Source organism: Cydia pomonella, chromosome 14, assembly GCF_033807575.1.
Source record: "Cydia pomonella isolate Wapato2018A chromosome 14, ilCydPomo1, whole genome shotgun sequence".
NCBI lineage: Eukaryota > Metazoa > Arthropoda > Insecta > Lepidoptera > Tortricidae > Cydia > Cydia pomonella.
Window position 1 is genome coordinate 16,011,304 of NC_084716.1, and position 18,436 is coordinate 16,029,739.

General features: G+C 39.5%; 1 protein-coding gene across 2 annotated transcripts in view; it reads right to left on the reverse strand.

Moving 5' to 3' along the window:
* Window positions 1-6,210: 6,210 nt before the first annotated feature.
* Window positions 6,211-18,436, reverse strand: part of LOC133525063 (uncharacterized) — a 51,486-nt gene continuing 39,260 nt past the window's right edge. The window contains exon 11 of one of the 2 annotated variants that reach the window (XM_061861285.1): window positions 6,211-8,861. In XM_061861285.1, the coding sequence (XP_061717269.1) occupies window positions 7,777-8,861 (1,085 nt within the window). In that variant the 3' untranslated portion in view covers window positions 6,211-7,776. The remainder of the gene's footprint in view (window positions 8,862-18,436) is intronic. The other variant, XM_061861284.1, reaches the window with a different exon arrangement.

Genomic DNA, 18,436 nt, shown 5'->3' on the forward strand with positions numbered 1-18,436 from the left:
GAATCGGGCCGATATAAAGGTTAAACTTTAGAATTTCGAACGCAATTGACACGACAAGCCAATCTAATACCAGTTGCGCTGGAGAGCTCCAGATGTTTGCGGACCGCTTCAGTTACTGGCTCCGGCGAAATGAAATGCTTGCGATGTTACCCAATACAGATCACGGCTAATTTCATTTTGAGAACTGAGAACGAACGTCGAAATTTATTTATCTGCTTTTCTATCGCTCGAATAGGCAAGAGCTGGGGGCATACCTATATCGGAATTTCGATTTTCGCGGTGGATCCTCAGTTCTCGTATTGGAATTAGATTTAATATCATACTGAGCAATTTTATTATGGAACCAACTCCGAAATAGCGAAAACAATATCGATTTGCCATAATGCAATAAACAGTTCGCCAACAAACCGCATAAGCAGTTTGGCGAGTAACTTTAAAATTGATGTATAGCTATATATGTGCCTTTAAAAAATAAATGAAAAAAAAAGTATTTTTTTCGCGGCGATGGCGAATTTGCTCAGTATGACCTATAAATTCACCTTTCATAATATAGCGTTTATTGTTGTTTGGTTTTATTCAGTATATTTTAATTGTATTGTCCCCGATACCCAAACGTTGTTGGAAGAGATTTGTGCAGTTAAGCGATAAGACTATCTGTAGTTACCTCTATCCAGTTGTCTTTGTTTATGTTTCTGTACATTTATTGTACCTAAACGATGTGAGGTATGCAATAAAGAATATTGTATTAAATTGTACCTCTATAGGTATCTAAGAGTCAAAAAACGCCCTTTCCACACACTTTTTTACAGAGGACTGTAGACTAATGAACCGTGCCCACGTATTAGTATTGAGGTCCCGGGTTGAAATCCCGGTAGTGGAATTTATTTGCGTAAGGTGCACGTATATTTAATTTGTTCTTAAGTTATGGATGTTTTCTATGCATTACAATACCGTGCGATAAAAAATGGCTCATAAGAGATCTGCATACGAGTAAACAAGAGAATAGGGCAGCCATATTCAACCTTTTTTATGTGAGCCACAGACACTCTTTTGCCTTGTAACTCTGAGCCGCAAGATGAATTTGGACGGCAAGTATCTATACCAGGGATCACCTAAAGGACCACCTAAAAAGCTCGGAGTACCTCAGGTTGAGTATGGCTGGAGTAGGGTATTGTAAAGTCAGCTGCAGAGATAGTTGAGTCCCAATGCAAACAAACTTCTATGCAGAGTTCAACTATTTCCGCAGCTGTCTGTGCTTTAGCAGATCAGAGCCCAGGAAAGATAATTTTGAACACAGCATTCCTTTGATGGTACGCGTGTAGTGAATTTACACAAACTAGGCAAAATTAAACCTTAAATCAACGTCATAAAGGTACATGAATGCTTTTCACATTGTCCGTCAGCGGTCACGCTGTGTTCAATAGTACAGTTACTTTGTCTGACCGCTCCAAACGGCAAACAACGAAAACTTCCCTCACAAAAGAAAGTAAACAGAAATAGAGCGCTGGAAGTTAGCTAGTTAGCGCACGTGGTTGCCGAAATGGGGGCCCGGTTGTGATATAAGTAACGGCGGCAGTATGTTGACTGATTTTACATCGAGTTACAAACAGTAAACCTTGTTATTATTTCCTAGATTCCAAACTGCCAATTCGATTGCGACAATTTGCCCAACCGTTTGTCATCTTAATACAAATATTGGTACAAAAGCAGAATAATTGGTTAATAATTTAAATTGCCCGAACGAAAAGTCACACAATATAAAGTAGGTACACCAAAGGTGTACCCTATAGCTTGACTTATTTATTTATTTATTATTATTCTATTCAAGACAACAAATGGTCCAATCAGTGTTAGTTGATCCTAGTCTACGTTAGTACTTAATACCTAACAAACATAGATTTTTCCTTTGACAACGTTTCCACAACAAAGGACAATCAAGCTTATTATATTTAAGATGCTATTGCTGCTCCCACGTACCCTGCTTTAAAGCGAGGCCGTTTTCTTGCGCCAGATAGTGTCGAAGCTATCTGTCCGCGTCTCAGCAAACATAGTCGAAGCGCTGCAGTATCGTAGAAGCCGTAATAGCACCCTAAATGCGTTATTATACTGTATACGCAGAGCGTTGTAACTTACAAGTATTATCTAATAATTATCTAGGTACTTTGTATTTGTCTATCTCTCAAATTTTCTTGTGTCTGGTAAAAATCTCATTCGTGGCAAATTATCATATACGCCACACTGTGTGGTGGTGTGGATCCAAGATATACTCGTACCCCTAGCCATGAATTGATACTTAATAAAATAAAATAAAAATGGTTTAAAATACCTACCTACTACTACAATAAAATTCTCGAGGTAACCGGACATGGCCCAGAATTTGTAGTCCGTGTACTGTTAATAAAATATAAACTGTGCGCTAACTAATATAACAAAGTTGCTACCAACTTGTTATTTATCTAATTCGGGTCGGGTGTTGTGGGGAAAAATGAAGTAGGCTTGTAAGGATGTAGCTGACAACCATCTCTGTTGTCTATTACTTATTTAATACTATCATATAAACGTCCACATTTAAAATAAATCTAAGGTCAGCCAGGGCAATTACAAATACTCTAATAATACAAAAAATGAGTCTTGAGTTAGAACCACTTTATTCATGGCTCAATTTCACCAGCCAAGAAGTTACATTTGCTTCATAGTTGTATATGCCCTGGCTAACCTTACTTTAAAGTAAAGGCGCAGATCTCTACTTCTTGGACTTCTCTACAGAATGATCAGAAATCTCTATTCATAGAATTTAATTGATGATATTATTTACACATGTATTCTTCTTGATTAAATACGGCATATATACAACTCGTATCTCCGTAAGTTAATAATTTCTTCTTCATAGGCCTTTGTTCAGCACAAAGCGATTATCGTTTCGGGATAGGTAGGTCCCAACCCCAACGAGGTTCCGAAGATCTCAAGATGAGCGCAGCGCAAGAACAGTCGTGAAAATCATCATCCTCCTCCTCAGTGAACGTCCTCCGGATTATGATGATGTATTATTATTCTGGTTTTTATATATTATATTATTAATTATCGAATAAAATTATTATCAAACTACTTTTCGCTCTCAGCATTTTCTATTGTATCTTTCCGATCAACTTGTGATCCGGGATACATGGTAAAATAATAAACCAATGGCACCACAATTAGCAGCGTGATGCATTTGTTCATTAGGTAACTCAAGAACATCGTCTGGTGATTAATCTTATACTAATGTAGCTACGCAGAAAAGCTCTGATTTTATACTCGAACAGAATGTTTTGTCAATACTCGAAAACGTTATATCACTTCTCTAAAATGCAACCTTACTCGTGTCAACATAACGGCTACATTAGTGAAGACATCTGTTTTAAGCAATGTCGAAAAAACATGGATATTTAGAATTTTGGGATGTTTTGATCATATCTTTGTCCAAGAACAATGAAATGCCAATATGCGTTGACAAACAAATCACATTTTTGTTACAAACAAGAACCAGTATAGTCGAGCTATCAGGAGACTTTTCACTAGCAGCCCAGGCCATCTTCTTTGGCGTATCTTCATGACGAGTGTGGAAACTCTTCGCTAATGCTCTCCAAGCTCATGGAAGTTCAAATTTGGCTTGTGACATAACCACCTATATTTCCCCCACCACACACTTCCCACATAGCTATCTACCTACCGAATGAATATCAATCTCTATGATCGCCTATTATCGGTGTACCAACATGACGAACACTCCCGTGTTTGCGTTCGGCACCGCATTCGTCATTCGTCGGTATTAGCTATCCATAGACACATAGTTGGTTAGACTTCGTACGTAGATGCAGTCTATGCTAACTCTGTACCTGGAAGTGTTACCAATAAACGCGAAATTGCTAAAAATATGACTTAATCGCGTAAGTATTCCACTTATTTTTTTATTTAATCTTTATTGCACAATACATGATAGTACAAATGGCGGACTTAATGCCTTAAACCCCCTTAATGCATTCTCTACCAGTCAACCAACACTTAAGCTTTAACAAGCCACAGTCTCGGAGAGTACAGTTAAGTTTTTTTTTTATAAAAAAATGGCATCTACCCATTGGGACAATTTAGCGAGTATCAAAGTAGTAGAGAAAAATTATATGACGATTTTGCCAAAAATATAATAGTGTGCGGTGATGAGTGAGCTTATAGTAGAGCTAGATAGCTGGACTTTACAAACAGCCACGTGGACTGCTGCGTTTCAAGATTAATTCTTCATTATCTGCACACTTTTACGTTAGTTTTCTGCATAATAAGAAAGCAAAAAAAAAAAAAACACCAGACGCACCACCAAAATAGAGAACAACTGAAAGTCATTGTGGTCTCGGAGAAAGACTGGGTAAAGTCGACATCAACATCTATCATATCATATCATCATCACTTGGACTTGTTTATCGACTTGAATGTTTTGAATCCCTAGAGTCCTCTCATCTCTGCCTTAGTGCAAAAAGGCCGCCTTAGACCAGTCCCGTAGTGTTCCTAGATGTCTGCGGTGTTAGCTAATGGCGTCGATATATGCCTTGAATTATTGTAATTGCCGCGGCACGCGCCGCAAACACGGCGTGCCGCTGAATATATGCGTGCATAAGACAATAGGCAGTTTTGGTTAGAACTAGTGCCTTATGGATCTAACCCCTTTATTCGAAGTAGATACCATTTTGGCTAAAATTTTCGCCTAATTTCATGTCCCAATTAATCTCTTGTCTATGTATGATAATTGAATTTAATTGAACTATTTATTTCAGGTATTATACCCATATATGTAAGATTAGTTATAAATCTTCTTAAAGGCTATGTTAGTAACTTAGTATAATGATTACATTAATTTTCACTAAATAATCAGTCAAAAATAATTAATTAATTGAAATGTTATTAAATAATTACCTAGTCCAGTGCCTCTGCCGGGAATTTCAAGGATTGGAAGGCACTGATTGCTTAAATTGGAGATGCCCGGCAGACGTACTTTCGGCCATTTAGTAGCTGGCAGATAGGGCTGCCATCTCGAATTTCGCCAAACCCGAACAAAGATTCAAAAAAACCCGAACATTTGGCGTAAATCGCATTTTTTCCCCGGATGAGTAAAAAAACAAGACCTTACATGTAGTTTTAATGTGCTTCCTTACATGAAAAGTGTTCGGATTTTCCCCGGACGCTTCTTGAGTGCCATGGGGCTTATCCTTGTATCAGGTGACGTAGTTAGATAATACGGTTCCCGCCCGCACTATAAGGATCCTGATCGAAGTTTTAGTCATCTTTTGCATTTTTTCGAGAAAGATTGTTCCTGCTCTATACGGCAGAATCGATGTTTACAATTTAGGAGGGATTTAAATCTTCTGGGGTCAGAGGTGTAGGAGCTGTTAGAGTCAGCTTTATTTGATGTTCATTTTTTTTATACTACGTCGGTGGCAAACAAGCATACGGCCTGCCTGATGGTTCATAAGCGCATTGTAAAATGCTTACTTGAAAGATAAACTATCATTAGGTATCTTTCAACCCACGATCCTTGATCACCACACACAGTTGAAAGGTTAATCAACTTATAGCGTTTTAATTGGCAAATGGCAAACCAACGTAGACCAGATTCATATTTCGCATATTTTTGGGCGCATTTCATTTGGTAAAGCACGTGTTAGGTTAAAGTCCGACCATTTTCCATGTCTTTTGTCTTTTAATTATTTATATAAGAATTCAAGCCTTGGCGACCCTCTACATCTCTAAGGATAATTTAATATATATTTTTATATTTTATCTCTGACACTTAGAGACTTATACATCTCTAAAGAATTTTAGTATTTTATGGTTTTATTTTTTTATCATAGTTTTTTTTTGTGTAATTAGACATTTAGAGACAGTATACATCTCTAATAAAGTATTTATTATTTCATAGATTCGATATTTGTAATTGTTTTTTTTTTTTAATTTATTGTTTGTAAAAATGGACATGTAAAAGTGCCCCTGTGGCCTATTTGCTGAATAAATGTTTGATATTTGATATTTGATTTTGAGTTTTTATGCTCAGAGCTAGGCCCAGCCTTAAAAATCCAAAATTTGCGAGCCAAATTTGAACATATATTGTAGAAAATAGTGTTGATTTCGCATTGATGAAAATTTAAAGAAACAATAGAAATGTAAAAAGGAACATTTTCGAAGTCGGAATTTAGCAAACATTAAATATGGTAGGCAACGAAGTTTACCTTGCTGATATAAGCTTACACTAATTGTTATGAGGGTATTAAATACAACACTCAGTTATGAAAATGTATTCATTATTTTTATTCACTATTAAAAAAGCTATACATTTATCAATTCATAAATAATTAATAGATTCTTTACACGAGTCTTATACATAATTTAGGACTTATTATAATTCACATCCCATCAAAAACATTTTCATATAAAATGTTGCCAAGACGAGACCATAAGGCTCGCACTGTCAAAATGGTATCAGATCTCGTGTAGAGCCAAGATTCTAACTCTACAAGCCCTAACTTCACAAACTCTACACCTTAGTCAAAATATATGGCTTGGCCATTTCGCTACCATACATGGGCGTAGGGTGAAAAATGTTTTCACTATTCATTATTTTTTATTATACAATACTTCTTGTAGTAACGAAAGGGCAAAGCCACATATTTTGACTAAGGTGTAGAGTTTGTGGTGTTAGGGCTTGTAGAGTTAGAAGTTTGGCTCTACAAGAGATCTGATAACATTTTGACAGTGCGAACCTTATGGTCTCGTCTTGGCAACATTTTACATGAAAATGTTTTTGATGGGATTTCACTTCTTTTTTGTAAGTTGCTTATGGCAGTCTTGCATCCCCTTTTATCCCCGTCCCCAATTTAAAGGGTTAATTTTGGGGTTTAAAACTATCCTATATCCTTCCCTATAACAAAAAATATCTACATACCACATAGGTTGACCGGTTATTGATTATGATTATCCATATAAAATTCCACTCCCTTTTTCACCCCCTTAAGGGGCTAAAAATTTCAAGTGTTTGAATTTTTTTTTGTTTGTGTACTAATACTATCCTACATACCAAATTTCAGTTTTCTAATACTTCAGGAAGGGCACTACCGTACTCCCAGATTTATAAGAAAAATATATTTATTTTTACCATAAAAAATTCAGAAATTCTTGAACCTATGAAATTGGCGTTTTTATTCATAAGTATTAGTCATGTCATAGTTTATTTATTTTAATAGTAACTTCGAAATATTTTTTAATTTCATTAGTGCGCTACATAACAACAATTTTACATACAATTATTTGCTACTTTTATTGTTTTATTTATTCAGAATACCGCCCTGAAAACAGCTCTTTTCATGTGCTGCCGGCTCGAGTACTGACTTATATTTTTCGGACGGGACAGATTAAAAAAAATATGAGATAGAAAACGTGCCTTAAAAATGTATCAGATTACTGGCAAAAATTTGTTTGGTTTGAAAATGCCATCACAAAATAATCCGCAAAATTCATTGTATGAAAAATCGAATTTCGTTAAAGTTCTCCATACAAAACGCCAATTTCATAGGTAATGACCTAATATTATCGACAAACTCGAAAAGTAAACACCAATAGTCATATGTGGAAGCAAGTTAGCGATAGTTGATAAAAGCACTAGCGAGCGAAAAAGACAGCAGTAGCACAAACTATTATAGTTTATTGGTCGCGAGTGAACTACCTTAAGGACTAATAAGCTTTAGCTTCCCGACTGGATTAGTCCAGTCTATCCATACTTTTGCTTCTTATTTCTTGTATTTTATTACGAAGACATGTCAAGATAGTGTGCTTATCGAATGTAACCCACTTTTGCTTAAGTGCATAGTCCTCCACGTAACTCAGCAAAATATTCCTTGCATGCTCATCTAGTCCAGGCCGAACCCTTAATCCCATTAAGTCATATGCGTAGGCTCTTTTTCCAGTCAGGGAGCATACACTCAACGCGTTCTCGCTGAAAACTTCAACCAGTAGCATTCTTGCTAGAGTTTTACTGTCCTTCGATATCCTCTTGCAATTGCTCAGCTGCACGGCGTTGACATAAATATGTGAACCTGGTGTTAGTTCAACGAGATCTTGATTCTTTTCCTTGTGCTTCAAGGTCCACTTCGAATCCCCTGGATCGTACTCTGGTGGAAGAGTAAACTTGCGTGCTTGGCCACGAATTTTGTCTGATGGAACATCATCTTCATTTTCTTCGTTATCGTGTCCATCATGATCACTATTATTCTGTGACCCAGGTATTTTGTCGTTTACTGCCATCACGTTTATATTTTCATCATTACTATTATCATCTCCTGATAGCTCTATCAATTTCCTCAATGTCTTGCAGTGTTGAAGACAACCCAAACATAAACTTTTCAACATTAGACGGTGCGTTAGGAACTCAGCATGAAGTATTTCTAAGTTCTGTTTGGCGTTAGGGCCTAAAGCTGTTCGTATAGCAGCTCGCGTTATTTCGTCATCCGAAAGCATCTTAGGTTTATCTGCTAACGATTTATTATCTTGGCTGTCGGTAATCTTACTGCTTGCTTCAACACACTTGATAGTTTCCTGGGATTTTTTCTTCACAGTTTGATCCAAGGAACAAACAGTGTTGGCACCTGAAGATATTTTACTTCTGTGTCTGGTGAAATATTTTTTAGCATTGGGAGAAAAATCGGCTTCATCTGCTTTAACTTCTACCTCAGCAGCAGTCTGCCGTAGCTGTCCTGGCGTTGTTTGAGTTCTCACTGTCTCGATGTTATCGTTCGATAGAGAGTCATTTGCTTTAGAACTTGAAGTATCCAACGTTGGTAGTACGCCTAAAATGAGATTTTACCATTTGTTAGTATCAGTGAATACACCAAAGACCTTAGAAATGTCGCAGCAGAACTATTCGTACGGAAAATTATCTATGCAAAAAATAGATGTGACATATATTTAACATATTTATATACTCTCTTAAGTTAAATTAGTAGATTTCCAGTCCACTATTTGTTACTAAATAATCACTATTTTGGGTGTCTAAACTATATCATGGTATATTTTGTACAACCAAATTAGTGGCTATCTACTAATTTAACTTTAGAGAGCACATGCGCACAAAAAAAAGCTTCAATATATTTTCAGATATTGTTACACATAAATTCCAAGATATATGTAGACATACATACAATATATTTGCAGACACATGTATCAAAAATACATATGGAGATAAATTTAGCTTTATGTTTCGATGTATACGTGCGCATATACATCGAAACATAAAGCATAATATGATAAAATATATGCGGATTTACATATATACATAATTAGTATTTAATAATTTATTATAAAATACATTACAATGTAATTTTATTTTATATACTATTTTATTATAAGAATTAATTATCTAAAGAAAAACATTTTTCAGTTAGATAACTGTCGCGTAGAAATAGAAATCAGTCGTGTAAAATAAAATATATTTTCCAATTATTAATATTGTCAAGCAAAGAGTATGACATGGAAAAGATTTTAAAACAGTTATTGGCGGGATTGGTAAGCTAAGGTACTCATAATCTGTCCGCGCGATGTTTTTAGCACGAGTCTCCAGTGCGCAATATGTACTTGCTTCGCTCGTACCTGCGCACCTATGACTCGTGTTACGAGTAAAAACATCGCGCTGAGAGATTATGACTTAGCCTTCCAGTTGCGCCCATAATTTTATTCAACATATGTACTACTAAATTATTCAACTTAAATTAACTAATTTTCATGTTTTGTTGTGCCTAAGATGGAAAGCCTAAATAGTTGTTTAGTTACATGGTGAAAAAAGAGCTTATAATATTAAGAATATGACAAAATGATCACATGGATTAATTATTATTATCTTCAATAATAAATGTCGACACAACACAACGGCACGGTCGAAAGTTTTGGTTAAGTTTAAGCTAGGTTAGGCATTTATGAGTAAAATCCACATCAAAAGTATTTGGCATATTATAGTAACTGGATGAGTAAAACAGGTAAGTTGTAATTACCGACTATTTCATTATGGCTCAAAGAACTGTTACGTTTATTTTCATTACATCACAATGGTTGGGATAGTAGGAATTTATTGCGTTTTGACAAATGTTGTCACCAGCCGGTGAACAGGCACTTATGGTTTGGATTTTAGGCACGATAAGACGTGAATAGCGCGCATAAGTAAGTTGAACAAATACTTTTAACTTGTCAATAAGCGAAGCGTTTAATAGAAAAAGTTGTCTGATAAGCAGGACCTTCCGAGTTAGATTCCCTGCTACAACTGTTACAAACGCTTCTTTCTCAGTACTTTCTTAGGTTTATTAATACAATAATTAGTAACAGCGATAATAAATGGGGTTACAATGTTTAGCTAAAGGGGGTGGGGGATGATGTGTCCTCGTGAGCAATCTACTCGGAAGTGCCGTCATCCTCCCTCGTCGCATGGGTACTAGAGTTACCCGCAGGGTGGGAGAAGGTACGAGGCCCGCCAGTACCTCTTAGCTCTCGCTATCGTCCTTGTAGCTTGGGGGGTGGTAGCTCTAGTTACACACAGTTAGTTACAGGGTGGAGGGGAGAATTATATCGCTTTCATAACTTTTTTTTTTTGGAAACAAAATGTATGTAGACATATATATAAATATATTTTAACGTAATATATATATATGTTACTGTAAAAGCCCGAAGTACGGTAAAATCTAGGATATACCGGTAAGACCTAGGTTTTACCGATGCCGATCGGTAAAACCCCGAAATGTGAAATAATTATTGTTCACTTCGGGCTTTTACCGACATGGATTTGGTAAATCCTAGGTCTTACCACGGCGACCGGTAAAGGTTGAATCATGCACTGGTTTTTGACAGTATTAGATGAAAATCTTGTATCAGTGTAAGGGGCGTTACATGTAGCGCCATTTAGAGTGATGCTTCGTATTGTTTCGGCTATTTTACTAGTCATATAGGTCTAGGTTTTTCGGTTTTGCTGAAGGTGAGAGTGAACTCTACTCACTGCAAATTCGAACGCCGTGAGTAGGGATGTAGAAGTCCTGAGAGCAGAGTAATGTACAGTGTGTCACATACCCTTTGTAAGGAATGTGCCCAGTTGGTGGGAATTTTCGGGCTGTAGCTAGCCGCTGTAATGGGTAACAGAAACGCGTTCCGTATGTGCTTCGTTTTCCAGATGACTAGGGTGCACTGCATAATGCAGAGATTATTATATCGCGAACGATTGGCATCTTGACTAGGTACCAAGGTTTAGGTATAGTTTACAGTAAAAACAAATTAGGTATCTATTAATAGTTCTCGCTTGTTGAAGCGATCAAATAACACCCGCTTTCAATTAAATCAATCAACCTTGAGGATGCTGTTGCGGCTGTCGAAGCACTGCAGCGCGTCCGGCATGTTCGCTGAGGCGCGAGTAGATGACTTTTTTGCCATTAGGCAGAAAAGAATCGCCTCCATGCTGAGACGGGTGCGCGGCAGCAGCAATAGTCTACTCAAGGTATTGGCCGAGCGCCTCGAGTGCCCCGTTATAAAGTTTTGGGTGGAGGTGGCAATTGGGGCAGCGAAATAGAGTATGGCAACCTGCGCTCCTACTCTCCACACATCTTAGTTTTTAGTTATAAGTTCTCATTTTTATTTTTCTCTAAGTACCTAAATAGCATAGTTTTAAGTTTATACTAATAGTCGTTATGGATCAGTGATCTGAAATAAACGGTGTCTTTTGTTTTTTTTTTTTATACCCAGGGTACGACGCGAAACTTAAATACGTCTTTTTCTACACATTAAAGGTTGTGCTAAACTATTTCTTTTATACCTAACATTTTATTCTGTAAGAAAAGGAGACCCTTGACCTGTCCGATGCGTCGCGTGTGATGTCACGGTGCGAAGCTCATGAACACGACCGCACAGGACCGTATCCTAAAGGCAGCAGTGCATCAGCGCCAGAGTACTCTGAACGTACCGCACGAAAGAAAAGTACGGTAAGCGATAAAAACTTGTACAAACAATGTTTTTTGTTTCCAAAAAAATACTAAATCGTACTTTTCTTCCGATTTACATAAACCAAAATTCAAGTGTCAAGTTTAGGTCCCAAGATTAAGTTTTATAAAAGCTTGTAAAAACTCAAGTATGCGAAAAACACATGTACAAAGAAACAACTTGATATAAATAATAAATAGTTTGTATTCAAAATACTACGGACGCCTTATAAAGAAATGTGTCGGAGAATTTTCCGGAGAATATTCTTAGGAGTAATGAGAAATTTGCTCTATTAAGTTTAAAATATTGTTTCGAGACCAGGTCGCTTTACTAATATCAATAAAACACACATAGGCATTTAATTTGAGCAAAAAAAGGAACATTATCCTAATAAATAAGTACCGAGGGACCGCGCTGGAGCTCAGGCAGTACTGAGCGAGGCCATCGCCTCTTGGAACTCCAGCTCGAGTAATAATTAATGCCCTTTACATTTTCGGGGGTCGGTGTGGGTGGTGCAACTAACACCTCTTGAACAGATGGACACATGATTCTACGGGGCATAATTGGATCGCCATTTAGAGGCGACGGGGTTACGTCAGGGTCACGCGGGGTAGTTATTCTGGAAAGCAACAGCATGAATGATAAGCGTGTTCTCCCTGTCCTCTTTTTTTTGACGCAGGGGTAAATGCATTTACGCATCTCACCTCGGGCTGGGGAAGCCCATTGGGGGGTGCACGGTGGGCTGCGCGCCAAGGGAAGGCGGCCATAACTAATATTTTATGATTTTTCCTGATTTCTTCAACTTTTTCTTTAAGGTAGTATATTTAAAAAAAACGTGTTGCATGCAAAATATATTCATAAATTCTAACAAAAAAGTCATTCTCTTACCACCCGGGTGGTATGTGGGACTCGCTCCTCCCGTAACTCCCTCTGTTAGCCAGAGGAAGGGGAAGAGAATACCCACTAACATCCCCTGCGGTGTCATCCTCTTTGCCGTTAGGGGAGCGTCAGGGGATCGCTTGCGGCATTCTATCCGCGACGCCCCTCGGCAGCCCGACTGACCTGTGTTGGACACCCGCGCCAATGAGGAAGAGCACCAGGACGCTTGGCTCTCCTCCCACACGTGCAGAGCCATTCCGTCTGGGCCCCCCAATCCACTGGCTCTACGAAGGGGAGGAACTAGCTGTTGGCTAGGGCACATTGCCTACCTAGGGAGGAGACCCTCCCTCTCCGCCTACGCCGGAGCGGTAGCGCATCTGCACTATCTTCGCGCAACCGCTCCGCTGCTTCCTTTAGGGAAATCACGGTTTCGCAAAAGACCTCAACTTCCTTCCATGCCCTCTTGCTGCGCAACATGGGCGACACGACGTCGTGCAGCGAGAGGTCCCCACTCGTGATTTCCGCTGCCACCACCATGTTTTGGCGTACCACAGCCCATCGCCTGCACGATTCAAGTGTGTGCTGGGCCGTGTCATGGCAGATTGTTGAAGCAACCGTGTCCGGTTGTTACCTGCGTCAATCTGTAGCTGGGCACCCCGTGTTCTCTATGGAGCCACTGGTTGAATGACTGGAGGAGAGCCCCTATACTGCGGACTCTATAGGAGGAATCCTCCTGGTCGCTCTTTCAGCGGTCCCACAGTCTCTTGACAGCCTGTCGTTGCTCTCTCTTCGCCTCCTCTGGGTCGAGGCGTTCTCCACGCGCTCTGGCCTCTGCTTTCATACGGTAATTTCCAGCTATCATTTTAGCTTCCAGCTACCAGGGTGGAGTACCTGCCAGGGCTCATGCCACCGCGAAATAAACCGTATGGTATGCCTTTATTATGCGCAAGGCCACCACCCTCAGCGGACGCCTTAGGAGAGGCTTGGCTTTAGCCAAGAGCCTGTCTGCCCAAATTCGTGCCCCGTATAAGGCCATGCTCCGAACAACGCCCACGTACAGGCACCGACAAGGGGCTATCGGCCCACCCACGTTTGGTAATAGCCGGCTAAGGGCTGAGGCAGCACCCACGATTCGGGGCGCTAACCTGAGGAAATACTGTTCAAAATTCCACCTCCGGTCAAGAACAAGACCCAGGTACTTCATGTGTGAATTGACCGGAACCCTCTCACCTGCAACAGCTATAGTTAAGTCCTCAGGTAGCGCCCTTCCAGGTCCCTCGAAGACAATTGCTTCAGTCTTCGAGAGGGACACATTCAATCCTAGGCGTTCGATGCGACCCACTGACATCTCTGTCGCTACCGCCGCTCTGAAAAAGTTATCGTCCATGTGCCTTCCCCGCACAGCCACCATGGTGTCGTCAGCATAGCAGATGGTGATCATGCAGGGAAGCTGGGCCCCCCTTATGGCCCAGTCATACGATATATTCCATATCAGGGGAGTGTTCTCCCTGTCCCACCTTCCGTACTACAGAGAGAGCCGCCGCGGCTTGTTGTTGAAAAATTGTAACTAAACCTACAGCAAAACCAGAACATTAACAGTCAGCACTATGACTATTTTTATGAAATACGAGTGTTAAATATATTATCAGTGGGAGCGGGACAGCAATAAACAGTGTAACGATGCACGTTATTCTAATCAAAGTAAGATTAGGTTATACTCTGCGCGACTGTACAATCGCGAGAGTAGTTTCAGCGTAGCAACAACGTTAGCAGTTTTGATCGCGCGGTACGTTCAAAGTACTCTGGCGCTGATGCCTTTAGGGTCCGGTCCTGTGCGGTCGCGTTCATGAGCTTCGCGCCGTGACATCACACGCGACGCGTCGGATAGGTCAAGTGTCTCCTTTTCTTAGAGAATAAAATGTTAGGTATAAAAGAAATAGTTTAGCACAACCTTTAATATGTAGAAAAGGACGTATTTAAGTTTTTGTCTCGTACCCTGAGTATAAATAAAAAAAAACCGTTTATTTCAGATCACTGATCCATAACGACTATTAGTATAAACTTAAAACTATGCTAATTAGGTAGGTACTAAGAGAAAAACAAAAATAAGAACTTATAACTAAACACTAAGATGTGTGGAGAGTAGGGGGCGCAGGTTGCCATACTCTATTTCGCTCTCCCAATTGCCACCTCCACCCAAAACTTTATAACGGGGCACTCGAGGCGCTCGGCCAACACCTTGAGTAGACTGTTGCTGCTGCCGCGCACCCGTCTCAGCATGGAGGCGATTCTTTTCCGCCTAATGGCAAAAAAGTCATCTACTCGCTCCTCAGCGAACATGACGGACGCGCTGCAGTGCTTCGGCAGCCGCAACAGCATCCTCAATATGTTATTATATTTAACGCGCAATGCGTTCTAGGCTGGTTGTGTAAACTTCACCCACAGGCTGCATGTGTAGAAAGTCTGACAGTAAGCTCTAAAGAGCGTCAATTTAACTGATGTATTACACCGTGGGAACCTGCGGGCAAGCATATTGCCTCTCACTGCTGTCGCTCTTTTTTCCCTTTCCAGATCCAGATCGTCATTCAATTCAGTTGTAAGCTATGCCCCAGATACTTAAAGCGATCTACAACTTTGAGGGGTACAACATGATCCTCGGCTCCGTAGACGGGTTATACTTACGAGCTTTGAATATAACAAACTGACTTTGGGCCGTGTTGTATTTTAGACCATGCTGCCCGGCGTATTCCTCACAAATATTGATGAGCTGTCGTACCGCGTCAGCCGAAGGCCTCAGCAACGCCATGTCGTCAGCGTAACTTATATTGTTAAAACACACATCATCTGTATGGCAACCGACATGTGCCCTGCTGAGTGCCTCGATCAACTCGTTTACGTAGACGTTGAAAAGGAGAAAGGATGTTAGCCCTCCCTGTCTCGCTCCACTTTGTAGTTTGTACTCGTCAGACTCCTTTCCCGCCCATCTCACTCGGTTGACCTGGCTGTTGTACCAATGTTTAAGCAACGCGATATATTCAATGGAATCTCCCGTTTTTGTAAGCTTGTACTATAGCTTGTCTTACACAACCAGGTCAAACGTCTTTGACAAGTCCAGAAAGTACGCATAGATCGGCGTGTTCCTGTCCTTGTAGTACCTGACAGCTTGCTTAAGACACAAAATCGCATTTTCGGTCGACAGCAGTCTTACAGAATAGAGCTGTAAGATTCCGGTTCAAATAACCCTTTACCGGCGCGGTTCCTTTGTTCCGACCGGCCGTACTAATAGTTCCTAGGGACGCGGAGGCCTCCTTTCGCATTCACATCAGCTGTCCACGGCGCTTAAAGACGTTCCTGGCTAACCAGGAGCGGCCCTCGGTACGACCAACTAGCATGACAGGGGAGTGCCAACATACCACGGAACCAGACAGGCTTATTTCTCTCCCTTACGAACCACTACCATAACCCACGTTTGGCAAAAGGTTTTTTACTTAAAACAAAATTATTTAATTGAAAGCATCTGGGTGTCATTTGATCACCCATCCATAGTCGCTTCAACAGGCGGGAACTATTAATAGATACCTAATTTGTTTTTACTGTAAACTATACCTAAACCTTGGTACCTAGTCAAGATGCCAATCGTTCGCGATATGCACCCTAGTCATCTGGAAAACGAACCACATACGGAACGCGTTTCTGTTACCCATTACAGCGGCTAGCTACAGCCCGAAAATTCCCACCAACTGGGCATATTGCTTACAATGGGTATGTGACACACTGTACATTACTTACGAAGCATCACTCTAACTGGCGCTACATGTAACGCGCCTTACACTGATACAAGATTTTCATCTAATAATGTCAAGAACCAGTGGATGATTCAACCTTTACCGGTCGACGTGGTAAGACCTAGGATTTACCATGTCGGTAAAAGCCCGAAGTGAACAATAATTATTTCACATTTCGGGCTTTTACCGATCGGCATCGGTAAAACCTAGGTCTTACTGGTATATCCTAGGTTTTACCGTACTTCGGGCTTTTACAGTAACATATCTTAATATATATATAAAATGCTAATGTGCGTACGTAAAGACAGGGTTTTCTCTACCACCACCAATTCCAATCAACTTCCTTTTGGGGTGGTAAATACCCCTCGATCTCCCGGTGGGAATAAGAGAGTTTGGTCGCGGTGGGTGGAAGTGGGTGGTTGTGGGTGGCAAAAATATGAAAAAATATACATCTGTCCTTTTCTAACTCATGAGAACTTCTGGAAAGTTCTAAAAATTTCTGGACTAATCTACAAAACTAGAATGTGTACAACTGTAACAATCGATCTAGAATGTTCGAGAAGGTTCTAAAAATTTCTAGAATGATCTAGAAAGATTCAAAATTGTGTGCAACTGCTAAAATCGATATAGAATGTTCCAGAAAATTCTAGAAATGTCTGAAATGATCTAGAAAGATTCAAAATTGTCTGCAACTGCTAAAATCGATGTGGAATGTTCCAGAAAATTCTAGAAATGTCTGGAATGATCTAGAAAGATACAAAATTGTGTGCAACTGCTAAAATCGGTATGGAATGTTCCAGAAATATCTAAAAATTTCTGGACTAATCTAGAAAACTCTAAAATGTGTACAACTGTAACAATCGATCTAGAATGTTCGAGAAGGTTCTAAAAAATCCATATGGAATGCTCTAGATAGTTCTAGAAATGACTATAATAATCTAGAAGCTTCTAGAAAGTTACGAAATGTGTGCAACTATTGAAATTAATCCGGACGATCCAGATCGAAATTAAGTACATCGGAATGTTCTAGAGTGTTCTGATACTAGAAATTTCGATTTCCAACGGTATATAAACCGAAAATAAGTGACTTTTTGTCAATTGAACCGTGTTTACAGTCGCGAAAAGATCAATTGAAGTCAAGAGTAAACAGTGATTACATAAATTCAAGTGATTTGAACAAATGAGAAAGTAAAAACTATTTGACTATTCTAGAGTGTTCTGATACTAGAAATTTCGATTTCCAACGGTATATAAACCGAAAATCAGTGACTTTTTGTCAGTTGAACCGTGTTTACAGTCGCGAAAAGATCAATTGAAGTCAAGAGTAAACAGTGATTACATAAATTCAAGTGATTTGAACAAATGAGAAAGTAAAAACTATTTGACTATTCTAGAGTGTTCTGATACTAGAAATTTCGATTTCTAACGGTATATAAACCGAAAGTGAGTGAGTTTTTGTTAGTTTTATCATTGTAACAACCAAGATATGCGTTTTGGTTAATTTTATTACACTTTTTATATTTACAAAGCCAAGACGAAAAAAGTATTTGCAAAACCCAAAGTGGTTTCAAAAAGAAGGAAAATAGCACGTCACAATGAAACAGAAGAACAAAGAGAAAAACGTCTTTTGAACATTCGTAAAGGAGTAAAAAGAATTAGAGAAAATTTAACCGAAGAGGAAAGAGCACGTATTAATGAAGAAACACGATGTCGAGTAAGATCACTCCGAAATCGTCAATCGGCTGATCAAC